At 57.9% G+C, this 12,736-nt stretch overlaps 1 protein-coding gene across 2 annotated transcripts; it reads right to left on the reverse strand.

Annotated features, from left to right (window-relative positions):
- Window positions 1-466: 466 nt before the first annotated feature.
- On the reverse strand, window positions 467-12,452 carry TNNT2 (troponin T2, cardiac type). Of its 2 annotated transcripts, XM_030231966.2 has the most exons (17): window positions 12,361-12,452; window positions 10,072-10,119; window positions 9,216-9,226; window positions 9,082-9,099; window positions 8,348-8,377; window positions 7,020-7,076; window positions 6,459-6,491; window positions 5,935-5,970; window positions 5,644-5,665; window positions 4,673-4,733; window positions 4,453-4,569; window positions 3,781-3,858; window positions 3,567-3,677; window positions 3,069-3,178; window positions 2,469-2,559; window positions 1,968-2,008; window positions 467-663 (listed from the first exon to the last, which is right to left on the reverse strand). In XM_030231966.2, exons 2-17 carry the CDS (start codon window positions 10,107-10,109, stop codon window positions 615-617), a joined length of 903 nt encoding a protein of 300 aa, XP_030087826.1. In that variant the 5' UTR covers window positions 10,110-10,119; window positions 12,361-12,452; the 3' UTR covers window positions 467-614. The 2 variants fall into 2 exon arrangements, with proteins under 2 accessions (XP_030087826.1, XP_050841313.1); XM_050985356.1 differs by lacking the exons at window positions 5,644-5,665; window positions 5,935-5,970; window positions 9,082-9,099; ... (1 more) ...; window positions 10,072-10,119; window positions 12,361-12,452 and having other exon boundaries at window positions 8,348-8,363.
- Between the last annotated feature and the right edge of the window lie 284 nt (window positions 12,453-12,736).

The following is a 12,736-nucleotide window of genomic DNA, read 5'->3' on the forward strand; positions in this document are numbered from 1 at the left end:
CATTGCATGCTGTCAGGAACATGCAGAGGAGGCAAACACAGCTGGTCAGAGCCTTTAGCAAGAGCTGGAAATAGGATGGAAATAGCCTGGAAGGTGAGTTAGTGACTATTCCAAAGGCCAAGAGGCTTGGAAGCAGTGGCCCTGTCCATGGTGTCCCACAGGGGACCAGAGAGAAGCCAGTGGGGCTCTGGTACAGCAAAAGCAGAACAGAAGTGTCCATGATGAGGATTGCCCCAAGGTGCAGCAGGAAAAGCAGCTCAGACCACTGAGGTGTGTCACCAAACCTGCCAAGAACTGCAGCTGAGATGATGCTGGGAGGCACAGGGACAGTTGCTTGGGAGGTCCTGGGTGGTTGATGTGACCTCTCACAGCCTGGGGAGCAGGTGGGCAACTCCTCGAGCTGTGCTGACCCTGTGTCCCCTGGGATCAGAGCCTCAGGATGGAGACCACACCTGCACCCCCTCACCACCTCTTTATTTACAGACACAACAACACTGGGGGGTGGAGATGGGACACTCCTGAGGCCTCTGCCCCCCGGAACCCCCACTCCTGCAGCCAGGGCTCTGTGCAGCCACTGCAGCTTCTGAGGCTCAGCCTCTGCTCTCCCTGAGCCTCTACTTCCTTCGGCTGCCCACCATGGTCTTCCCACGGGCACCCTTGGATCTGCAAGGGAAGAGGAAAAGCACGTGCAAAAAGGCATCAGGGACCACACAGGGAGGATGAGGTGGGTGCTGTCAGTGGTCCTGCCACCTTTTCCTGTTGGAAACTGCCCTGGCAGTCTCCAATGGCCCCAGGTAAACCTTGGGACCTGAGCCAAAGAGACTTGGGACTCCCTGGGAACAAGCTCATGCAGTTGCCAGGTGTTTTTAAGGACCCACCATTTCCTTCTCATGTTCCCCCCCACCCCCCCCCAAGAATCATTCCAAGAAGAACTGAGAAGTTGCATCTGTGGCTGCAGAGGGATAAAAGCAGCTGCAGGATCCTTCAGGACCCAGCCCATCGCTCGCCTTAACGAGCACAGGGGAGCACAGAGGAGGAGGTTTGAGTGGGCAGTGAAGGACATTTCTGTCTGCCAATGCTTGTGATTGCCTTGTCCCTGAGCCCTGCTTCTGCCCTGGGGTCCTGTTGTCCCTGCAACACACACAGAGTGGGACACACACGCAACACCTGTGCAGAGACAGACAGACAGACAGACACACACACACACAGACACACACACACACAAAGCACCTGTGCAGGAACACAGACACAGCACCTGTGCAGGGACACACACAGCCCTCAGAAATGCCTGTACTCACCCTTTGCTGCAGGATCACGCCATGGTGGGGCAGGAGAGAAGAGAGACCTGGTGTCAGTGGGTGGGAGCTGCTGCCCCTGACACACGGGGTGGGCTGAGCACCTCCCACATGAGGGGCAAGTGGGATGGGGATGTGAGAGCACCAGGGTGCACCTGGGAGTAGGAGTCAAACAGCCTCTTCCACCCTCCTATGAAGGGTTCCTCAGCCACAGGCAGAGACCATGGGTATGGGGACAGGTTCCCCGTACCTTGTGGGCCTGCACAAATCCCACAGCCCATGGGACTTCCCCTGCTAGACAAGCTGGGATCTCCAGCAGCTTCCTGAGATGCTGGACAGAGCCCCTGCAGGGAGGGGTGGCTGGAGACTGGAAGGACCCCAGAGGATAGAGAGCTTCCCATGCAGAGGTGGGATCTCCCTGGGGTCTATCCCCCATTGAGATCTCTGGGGAGGGGGAAGCTGGTGACAGTGGGACCATGGAGGTCCCTCAGGAGCAGATGGGCAGGGACTGAGATCCTGGGACAGACCTGCAGGTCCAGGAATGCTGGGCACCAGCCAGAGGGGAAAGGGGAGGAAGTGGTTTAGCAAGGGAGATCCATAGGGAGGGAACTGGAGAGCAGGGAGCTAGAGTTGGAAGGACAGGAGATGGAGGAGGGATGTGCAGCCACTTACACCTTCTGGTGGTCACTGATGCGGTTTCGAAGAACATTGATCTGCAAGAAAAAATGCTGGGTGGTGAGGTCTGGCAAGAAAAAGCTGCAGGTGGACTTTGAGGTCTGGCAGTAAAAGCTGCAAGTAGACAGTGAGGTCTGACAAGAAGCCCCAGGCTAGGGACAAGGACCGGCTGAAGATGCATCACTGCTCTCTTTTCCCCAGCAGTTTTTCTGTGGGGTTCAGAATCCCAGAATCCCAAGATGGTTGGGGGTTGGAAGGGACCTTTTAGCCCATCTCATTCTGCCTCCTGCCATGGGCAGGGACACTTTCCACTGTCCCAGATTGCTCAGGGCTCCATCCTGCCTGGCCTGGCCTGTATTTGCCCTGCAGTGGTGCCAGGTACACATCCTCAAAAGCTGGGAGATCACTTGCACACCCCAGCTCATCCCCTGGCTGGGGAACAGAAGTAGCAGTCAGGAACACAGAGAGTGGACAAATCACAGAGGCCCTGGGGCTCACCTCGTATTTCTGCCGCTTGAACTTCTCCTGCAGGTCAAATTTCTCAGCCTCCAGGTCATGGATGTTCTGCCACAGCTCCTTGGCCTTGTCCCTGCAGGAAGAGCCAGCTGGGGACAGTGCAGGGAAGGGCTGTGGCTCCCAGGGATCTCAGCAGGGATGGGGCACTGATGCCAACCCCTCATCTGCTCCCAGGGATGGGGCTCAGGAGGCTCCCAGACAGGGATGGTTTATCCAGGCAGTGAGTTCAGGACAAGAGCTGCGGGGGAGGTCAGTACATAGGGGGACACACATCCCACCCGTGTGACCCTGGCTCCTCAGGACACACCTGTGCCACCTGCATGACCCTGGCTCCTCAGGACACACCTGTGCCACCTGTGTGACCCTGGCTCCCTCTCATGGCTGGTGCCATCAGTCGCAGCCCGGCCATAGTGGCCCTGAACAGCCTTGTGTCCCCCATGGGGTATCACAGCCGATCTCCAGCTGTGCCATCTCCTCAGCTGGAAGCCCCAGAGAGCTGTCCCCAGTCTGGGATCCCGCCCAGGATCTGGGACCCAGCCCACAGCTCCTGCCCTGGCCATCCCTCCTGCAGCCTGTGCTCACCTCAGCTTGTCCTCGCTGAGGTGGTCAATGTTCAGGGGCTTCCGTCGCTCACTGAGGATCTTCTTCTTCTTTTCCCGCTCTGTTTGCTTCTTCCCACCCTTCTTCTCTGACTGAGGAAACCATCAATCCACTGGAGAGACTGAAGTCTGCCCAGCCTTTGCTCTCCCCCATCCCCAGTTCTGCACCCAACACCCTCAGCTTTTGGAGCTCCAGAAGCACATGACGTCCTCGAGGACATTTTGGCAAGAGTGGACAAGACACCTTTGTCCTTGTCCCCATCCCTGTCCCTGAGGCAAGGCTAGAGCTGCACATCTGCAGAGCAGAGCTGAGCTCGGGGCAGCTCTGAGATCACTTTGGCCCTGTAACTCTGACCCAAGCACAGTTCCCTGCCTCCTCCTGCCTGTAAACCCCCAGTGTCATGTGGATGAGGCCAGCCCATGGCCGAGCCCTTCCCAGGAGCAGCATGGCTCCATCACAGCCCCTTGGGAAGGGTCCCACCTTCTGCATGTATCCCCCAAAGTGCAGCATGTTGGAGAATGCCTTCTTCTTCCGCGCCTCCTCCTCCGCCCTCTTCCGCGCCTCCTCTTCCTCCTTGCGAGCTCTTTCCTCCTGCCAGGGCCAGAAGGCAGTCAGCAGTGGATGGATGGACACACAGCCCGTGTCCCTAGGCTCCCCAGGCCCATCCCAGGCTGCATTTCCAGAGGACACTCACGGCCATGCGAGCCTGGCGCTCCTTCTCCCGCTCGCTGCGGATCCTCTGCTGCTCCGCCCGCTCCGCTCGCCGCTGCTCCTGCACAGGGAGGGGACTGGGCTTGGACACCGCAGGGAATCTGCATTCTCTCTGCTCCCAGGGACAGATCCCTGACCCCGAGAGCCCTGAGAGCCCCAAGGGAGCCTGGGGACAGTGACCCCGGGGAGAGGTGCAGCGGCATCTGTCACTGCAGCCACACCAGGGGCATCCCAGTGAGCAGGGACAAGAAGGGAATGGCTGGAGCTGGGCCAGGGGAGGCTCAGGCTGGATCTCAGGAAAGGCTCTTTCCCCAGAGGGTGCTGGCCACTGCCCAGGCTCCCCAGGGAATGGGCATGTCCCCCAGGCTGCCAGAGTTCCAGAAGTGTTTGGACGGTGCTCCCAGGGAGGGGGTGGGATGGTTGTCTGTGTAGGGGTTGGACTCAGTGATCCCTGTGGGTCCCTTCCAGCTCAGGGAATTTTATGGTGTGCAGGAACTGGTGTGCAGGGGTTAATAAAAATCTGGTTCAACCCTCAGGCTCTGTCCTGCAGGGTCAGGGGTGTCCCAGGTCTGCCAGGACTGTGGCGAGGGGCAGTGGCTGAGTGCCCACAGGGACAAGGTGGCAATAGCCAGAGACGGGAAGGCTGAACACGTACAATCCTGTCCTTGAGGGAGAGGAGCTCCTCTTCCTCCTTCTTCCTGCTCTCAAAGTGGGCTTCGATGAGGGCCTGCAACTCATTCAGGTCCTTCTCCATGCGCTTGCGGTGAATGTCCTGCACCAGGTACAGACAGCCAGGGCCTCCAGCAGCTGCCAGACACTGAGGGGAGCAGAGGGAGGGCAGCACCCCCAGGGGTGGGAACTGGGCCATAACTTACGTCAAAATCCAGTCTCTCGCCATCTGGGATCTTGGGGGGCACCAGGTTGGGCATGAAGACCCTGCAGTGGAGGGGGAGCCAGAGCACAATGGGGCTGCAGCAGGTCTGGGACAGCACGTGCCCTTCGCCCATCCCACCCCCCTGAGCCCCCTGGGGATGCAGAGTGGGCACAGCTGGAGGAGAGGGAGTGCAATGCATCCTGCTGGAGGTGCCAGCTTGGCAGCCACAGTGGAAGACCTGTGGCATTCCCTGGAACACTCCCAGGTGTCTGCAAGGCTGGAATAACCTTGCAAGCTGCAGACAGCATGGCCAGGGCCCTTTGCCAGCCCCCTGAGCTGGCAGCCACCCCCTGCTCCCCACAAAGGGCACTGTGTGCCGTGACCTGGCACAGGCAGCTGGATCCTTCCTCCTGTGGGGTTTGAGGGAGGGCAGGAGATGCCCAGCAGGGTCACAAAGGGATGAAGGGATGATGATGGCTGGGGGCAGATCTGCCTCCCACACTGCAGAATCCCAGGGGCCCAGGAGGACCCCCCAGGTTTCCTGCCATGGTTCACAGTCCTGCTCCCTTGGTGTCAGTCCCTGGCACTCTTGGAAACATGTGCCTCATGCCAGCCATAGCCTGGACTCTGTGTCCCAGACTGGGATGTTCACACATACCCGCACATGCACATGCACGCACACACACACATACACACACACTTCTGCCACCTGCAGCTGCAGCTCAGGGCAGCTGAGCTTCTCCCAAGGAACACATAAAATGCTTCAGAACTGCCTAAAGACCTCGTTCTCAGGGTCCCCCTCATGGTCTGTGTTTTGCTGTCTGTTTCTCTCCCTGTTTCTCCCCATGTCCCAGTCCCGCCCTGCCCTGGAGGCTCCCTGTGCCCTGTCCTTTATGGACCAGGGCTGTCACACAGAGCCTCTGCCCTGGCACAGCTCAGACCTTGCCCCAGGGAAAACCCTGCCACACTTACTTGGGTTTTGGCTTCGATTCACCTGCAGGTCCCAGGAGCAGCATAGAAAGACAAGGTCAGTGTCACCGAGGGGTTTCCTGTCACACTTTGACCCGAGCCCTGCCCTGAGCCGAGCCCTCCCTCTCCCCAGCAGCAGCAGGGGCTTCCCAAGGACCACCCCCAGCAGTGAGGTGCCAGCCCTGTGCTACAGCACACAGAGTGCCCGAGTGTTGGCACAGCTGGTGCTGCTGGCTGAGCAGAGCAGGCCCTGGTACCCCCAGGCAGGCAGGAGGAACGAGGGTGATACTTCACCTTCCCCGGGCTCCTGCTCTCGCTCTCCCTCTCCACCTGTGAAAAACATGATGCTTTGTGTCCCCGTGGCCAGTCCTGCCCAGGGACACTGTGAGGTGGCTGTCCCCCTCTTTCCTGTGCTTGTCCCCACTGCAAACCCCAGCTCCATTCCTGCAGGATGAATGGAGGGAGAGCAGCCCCTGAGGGACACCCCTCACTCATAGGGTGGACAGGAGAGCCCCAGGTGCTCTCCAGGAGGAATCCAGACAAGTTTTGCAGACGCCCAGGCTGGAAAAGCAGCAGTGCCTCCCTCTCCTCCTCTATTTTGGGTGAATTTCTGCCAGAGGCAGAAAAATCCATCCCTCCTGCTGCCCCTGTCCTGCTGGGGGATGTGGCATGGGCAGCTCTGCCCCATTTACCACAGATTGTCCCTTTGGCAGCAAATAAATTCGGCGCCAAAACCCTGTGACAAGGGCCCAGTGTCTCAGGGGAATGGGATCAGGGCTGGAATGGCCAAACCCATCTCTCCTCTGCTCCTGCCTTACCTTCTCCTGCTGCTTTCGTTTCATCTTCTTGTTCTGTTTAAAAGCAATGGGAGGACATGAGCACCCCTGTGTGAGGGCAGCCACACCTCCAGCACAGAAGGGTCCCAGCACCCTGACTCAGGGTCACAGCTGGGATCTGAGCCTCCCCCAGAAAAAGGGACAGCACATGGTCACGCACCATGCCCCAAAGCCACCTCATGAAACCCGGTGCTCTTTTGATGATCAGATGCATCAGAGCTCAACCCAGCTCTGAAAATGCCCTCTAAGGCAATGGACCCCTTGGTGAGCAGGCTTAGCCCATTTTTGGCATTATTTCAGAGGGCTGGACACAGCCACCAGCAGCAAACACCATTTGTACTTCATGGATTTCATCACCATTTCTTTTTTGTAGGGCCCAGACAGAGCAGGGAAGGACATCTCAGTTTGACACCCCCTTACCCCCATCTGGGTAATGTCCCCCTGTCACAGCCCTGCTGGGACATCCCAGCCCCCAGCTGGCAGCCCCTGGAGCAGAGCATGGCCCAGCCAAGCCACAGAGCTCCTGGCACAGCCCCCACTCACCTTCTGCCTTGGCTTCTGTGGTCTCCTCCTCCACCTCCTCTACCTGCTCCTCCTGACCTGTGCAGGGAGGGCAGAATGAGTGAGGCAGCAGTGTTCCCTGCAGCTCCTGCAGCTCCTCACACTTATCCCTTCAGCTCCTCACATTCATCCCTGCGGTTCCTCACATTCATCCCTGCAGCTCCTCATGTTCACCCCTGCAGCCCCTCACGTTCATCCCTGCAGCCCCTCACATTCATCCCTGCAGCTCCTCACACTTGTCCCTGCAGCTCCTCACGTTCATCCCTGCAGCCCCTCACACTTATCCCTGCAGCTCCTCACGTTCATCCCTGCAGCTCCTCACATTCATCCCTGCAGGTCCTCATGTTCATCCCTGAAGTTCCTCACATCCATCTCTGCTTTGGGACAGAGCCCAGAGGGACCCGGGCAGCTGCAGTGGCTCAAGAGCAAAGGGATCCTCTCTAACCTTACCCCAGGGCTGCCTGTGCTCCTCAGGGCAAAACCCCCTAAAATTAATGAAATGCAAGGATAAGGATTATTTGCCACCTCCTGCCTTGTCCCTCATCCCCTCTCATGCTGCCGTTCCCTCACAGGGAGGGAGGAAGGGAGGAAGGGAGGAAGGGAGGAAGGGAGGAAGGGAGGAAGGGAGGAAGGGAGGAAGGGAGGAAGGGAGGAAGGGAGGAAGGGAGGAAGGAGGAAGAAGGAAGGAAGGAAGGAAAGGAAGCGAGGAAGGAATGCACTTATAAGGAAGTGAAGGAAGGAGGAGGAAGGAAGGAGGAAGGAAGGGCTGCTGCCGGCCTTCCGTCCGTCCGGCTTCCTTCCTGGTACTTCCTTCCTGTGAATGCTGGCCTGCCGTCCGGCCTTACCTTCAGTACTTCGTCCGTCCGTACGTCCGGACGGAAGGAAGTGAAGGACGGAATGCAATAACGGATGTCTCTCCATGGCTCTGCTGTAGCAGGGAGCTCCAGGGGTGGCTGGGGATGCTTTGTGACACTGCCGGAGCCTTTTTCCACTGGAGGGAGCAGCGTCCTCACGGGATTCCCCCGGCGGAGCCAGAGCGATGCTGTGCCCTGGGAACACCCGCGGCACCACAGCCAGACAGAAGGGAAGAAAAAGAAGACAGCAAAGACAGCAAACCACGGCTGGCAGATATAAGAGACAAGGCACAGACAGAGGATGGACACAGCAGGGCATGGGAGGAGTGCAGGAAGAAGAGAGAGAAGTGGAAGAATGAAAGAAAACCATTCCCCAACCAGGGAGAGGCAGAACACATGGACCCAGGACTGTTCCCAAGAGCAGAGAGAGGAAATAATTAAAGGTGCAATAACTACCGTTGTCTTCCTCTATCCATTCTTCCTCTTCTGAGCCAGGGAGGAGGGAAGGAATAAGCACAGGGATTAGTTGGGTGCCACAGAGGTTGGGTGTGTGTGAGATGAGGACTGGAGCACAGCAGGGGCTTCCCCTTCCCCTGCACCTCTCTTTGCTTTTACACTCAGGGTGTTTTGCCTGGCAAGTGCCCTAGAGCAGCCAGAGGCTCAGCCCAGTCCAGCCCAGCCCAGCCCAGCCCAGCTCAGCCCAGCTCAGCTCAGCTCAGCCCAGCCCAGCTCAGCCCAGCCCAGCCCAGCTCAGCTCAGCCCAGCCCAGCCCAGCCCAGCTCAGCTCAGCTCAGCTCAGCCCAGCTCAGCTCAGCTCAGCTCAGCTCAGCCCAGCTCAGCTCAGCCTAGCTGCCGTGTCTCCATCAGGCTGAGGCAGGTGGGAGTTTGAGTTTGACAAGACTGTCACATGTTCAGCAGAGGCTCCAGCTCCCTTTGGGATATTGGGATCACCCCTCAGCCAACACCCATGTCCAGCCCTGGTTTGAGTCACTGACAAAAGAGATCCTGAGAAAAGTCAGACTGGTTTTGATCCTACTGATGTTTCAGGTGCAAGCATCTCAAATATGGTCACATCAGCCTTTCCTGGGCGTGATTTACCCATTGCAGCCCAGGAGCTGACCCCCAAACCCCCTGGCAAAACACTGAAGCCCTCTCATTTGGCTCTTGGTCCTTGCAGGTGCAACTCCTACCTTCCTCCACGCACTCCTCTTCAGAGATCACACAGAGCATAGACAGAGAGAAAGGAAAGAAGCCTCAGGTTATTGGAGTTTCTCTGATCACTTTTTGGCCTCAGGGCAGCTGCAGGTGCTCCATGTTCTCTTACCTTCCTGCTCTCTGCAAAGCACAACAGGAATTTAGAGTCACATTGAGCTGCTGGAATGGGGCCATCAGTGAGGCTGAGGTGAGTTTGGGATTCCTCATGGCTGGCTCCCCTGTCTCATAGCACAGGCCATGGCTGCTGGGTGGCTGGCAGGTGGCACTGGGGACAGGGACAAGGCCCAGGTCACCCTGCAGGCTGTGGAGAGCAGGGCCTGAAGGTCTGGACTGGCACTTTGACAGTGGTCAGGGCACCCCCACCATCTGCAGCATGAGAAAACGAGTGACCTTGGCCTGTAATCCCAGAAATGGGAATCTCACATCCCACCTTTGCCCCCAAGTCCTTCCCTGGCCATGGACAGCCCGTCCCAGGGGACGGATTGGTGACACACACGAGTCTGGTGTGGCACTGAAACACCAGAGGGTTCAGGTCCCCTTTCTCTGGTGATGGATGAGAAGTGGGAGCTGTGTTGGAGCTCACCCCTCTAACCCAGCCCCATCTCTCCAGGATGTGCTTCCTGGCCCAGCAGCCTCCATCAGCAGAAGCTGCTCTCAAATCTGGGCCTTGGAGAGTGATGCTCTGCATGTGGCAGCAGGACCCCAGCAGCAGCAGATTGGGTTTTCTTATCTCTGTCCCGCAGACTGAGACTGCAGCATTGTTAATACAGCAATTATCCTTGTCCTGCCCACGGGTGTGGATACAGCTCCCCACACAAACTGCCCCTGCTGGGCTCAGGCACTGCCAAGGCTGAGGGGCACAGGCTGGTGGGTGCTGGGGTAACAATGAGAGCATCTCCAAGCAATGCTGCAGTGAGAAAACGGTAATAGGGAGAAAGAAAGGGTGATAAAACCATCCCACTTACTGCTCATACTCCTCGGTGACCTCCTCTGTGTCTGACATCCCTGGTTCTCTGGCAGAGTTGGAGGCAGATTGGAAAAAGTGAGGGTTAGAAGTGAGATAAGGGCTAGCACAGCCTGTCCCTCAGCACCAGGACAGGGGCACAGAGATGCTGCCTCTCTCCAAAGCACTTGGAGCTTTCAGCTGTCCCCAGCCAGGCTGTGACAGTGTTATCTCAGCAGAGATAAGGTGCCTGCCCCCCTCCTGTCCCAGGATCACAGCATGCCCCAAACAGGAGGCAGCTGCAAGGTTGGACACAACCTCCTGTGACACTGATTACTCTGTCAGGAGACATGTCCAGAGCACTCAGCCCCCTGGCCCAGACCTCTCAGGGGCTGTGTTTGCTCAGGGGACAGGAAAATCGCCCCATTGCAGTGTTCAGCTTGTTTTGCTTCCTGGCTATTCTTAGCCCAGGGATGACCCCTTCTCTCAGATTTACAGTCCTGCACCAGGCACAGCACAAGCCCTCACCAAACCCTCCCAGCCCAGCCTTCCAAGTGCAGAACTGCTGGGAAAGGGTAAGCCTGGGCTCAGCAGGTGCATTTTCCCCCAGTTAGCTAAAAGGAATAATTTACAGCCTGGTTTAGTAACTTAGCCCTCATTTATGGCTAAAACCTTGGCAGAAACAGCCTTTCATCTTCCCAGCACATCTGTCTCCCTCCCAGCTGTGCTCAGGAGGACCTTGCTCATCATCTCACCTCATCTGACCTTCATCCAGCACTGCACTGAGAGATCTGCACCCACCAGCCCCATCCCTGGACATCCTGCAGCAGCCCAGAGCCCCACCTCAGAGCCCCAGCCCAAGCCCAGCCCAGCCCAGCCCTGTCCCCTGCTCGTGCCAGCCCTCAGCAGGGCTGAGATGCCACAGGACGATGCAAGGCAGCTCAGAAATAACTTCCATGTGCTGAACCACCTGTTCCCAGGGCAGCAAGGCTTCCCTGCTCCTGCTACCCAGAGTCTGGGAACAACTGCTGCTGGCTGCATCTGTCAGGCATTTATTACCCAGGATGGGGAGGCCAGGCCTCAGGAGTCCTTATTCAGGATGCTGGATCCAGGGCTGGAATGCTCAGGCATGGGAAAGGGGCATTCCAGGAAGGGAACCTTGGCATAACCACAGCTCCAGAGGGTCTCTAATCTCACTGTTCCTCACAAGGTGCTTTTTGAGACAAATAAAGGCAGAACTTGGCCCCCTCTGCCTCAGGGTCACCGCCTGCTCCTGCCACCACTGTTCCCCTTCCTGTCATGGGTCTGGGGCTTGGCTATAAGGACCCTCTCCAGCACCATCCCCAGGATCCCTGCTTCCCCACCAACAGCAATTCCCACTTTCCCCCCAGGCTCAGCATGGTCCTGATGCCCCAAGTTTGGCCAAATCTGAGCAGCCAAAGCTCCACACAATCATTTCATGGCACAGGAGGAGTCCCCACAGTGTGAAAACCTCTTCCTACATTCTCACTGCCCTCCTCCCTCAGACACCATTAGATCCCACAAAGCTGAGGGAACAGGTCCGGCGCTGTTAAGAGGGTACACAAAAGAAAAAGCAGCTCAAGGAAATATTTATGCATCCTCTGCACAGAAACACATAAACCTTTTCATTAAAGCTTGGAAATCTTGATTTGGTAGAATTAGGAGAACCCAGCAGACATTACAGAGATAAAGAGGAAATTGCACTGACTACAAAAAATGTCCCAGAATTTACTGTGTATTAAACAATCCCAATATTACTCACACTCCTCGAAATCCCCCTATCCTTTAGCTCAGGGCTGGATGCTCACAGCTCTGGGCCTGAGTTAATCCTCCACAGTTCTGAGTCGCTGCTTTAGTCCAGACTGTCCAGACATGGAGCTCTCCTTTCCCACCGCTGGCTCCAAAATGGGTCATGTCCCCGCTCCAGTCCTGCTTGGCAGGGTCAGACCAGGCACAGGAGCATCCCATCCCTAACCCACCCCCTGGGCTGCCCGTGGGCATCGCATCCCTGCTGTCACTGCAGACACAGGGAACGGGGATCCGGGAGATTTCCCTGGAATCAGGGCAGCCAAAACCCATCTGAGCCACCTGGGCACCCACCAGGGTGGTCCAAAAGAGAAACGACAGATACAACCCGCTGGAGATGCTCCAGATGCTTTATGCATGGGAATGCCTCCATGGCATAAAACAGCCGGGAGAGCGGCCGGGACACCCCGAGCCCGGAGCGGATACCGGAGCCGATCTCCCCGGAGCCGATCCCCCCGGAGGGGCAGGCGCGCCCCAGCCGTACCTGAGCGCCGGAGCTGCCGGGTGCGCGGGGAGCCGCGGGGTCTGGGAAAGGCTCTTTGGGCCAGGAGGCTTTAAGGGGGCTCCAGCGCCCACCCCGGGGCGGGCAGCGCCGCAGGAATGTGCCCGGCGCCCAGCGAGGAATGCAACACTTGTGAGCTGCTATTTCGGCAGCCGCGGCCCTGGCCCCCTCCACCGCTCCCCCTTACCCCCCAGGAGCCCATATAAGCCCAAGCTATTGTGTGGCCTCAGAGATTTGCTATTTTAAACCCTCCGGACCGAGATACGTGAGTGCCCGAGGGGCTGACACAAGCCAGCCCAGCTGTCACCGCGGCCCGGACGCTGATAAGGCAGCGCTGTCAGCAGTGCAGGAGCAGACC

The sequence above is a fragment of the Serinus canaria genome, chromosome 26, assembly GCF_022539315.1.
Source record: "Serinus canaria isolate serCan28SL12 chromosome 26, serCan2020, whole genome shotgun sequence".
Taxonomy (NCBI): domain Eukaryota; kingdom Metazoa; phylum Chordata; class Aves; order Passeriformes; family Fringillidae; genus Serinus; species Serinus canaria.

Bases quoted from the DNA above. Each gene is read 5' to 3' on its own strand.
- TNNT2 (XM_030231966.2), bottom strand. From the start codon at position 10,109: ATGTCAGACACAGAGGAGGTCACCGAGGAGTATGAGCA. The intron at 5,666-5,934 runs GTGAAGTATCAC...TGGGACCTGCAG, and splicing joins AGAGCAGGAGCCCGGGGAAG to GTGAATCGAAGCCAAAACCC. The intron at 2,009-2,468 runs GTGAGCCCCAGG...TTTTTCTTGCAG, and splicing joins TCAAGCGGCAGAAATACGAG to ATCAATGTTCTTCGAAACCG.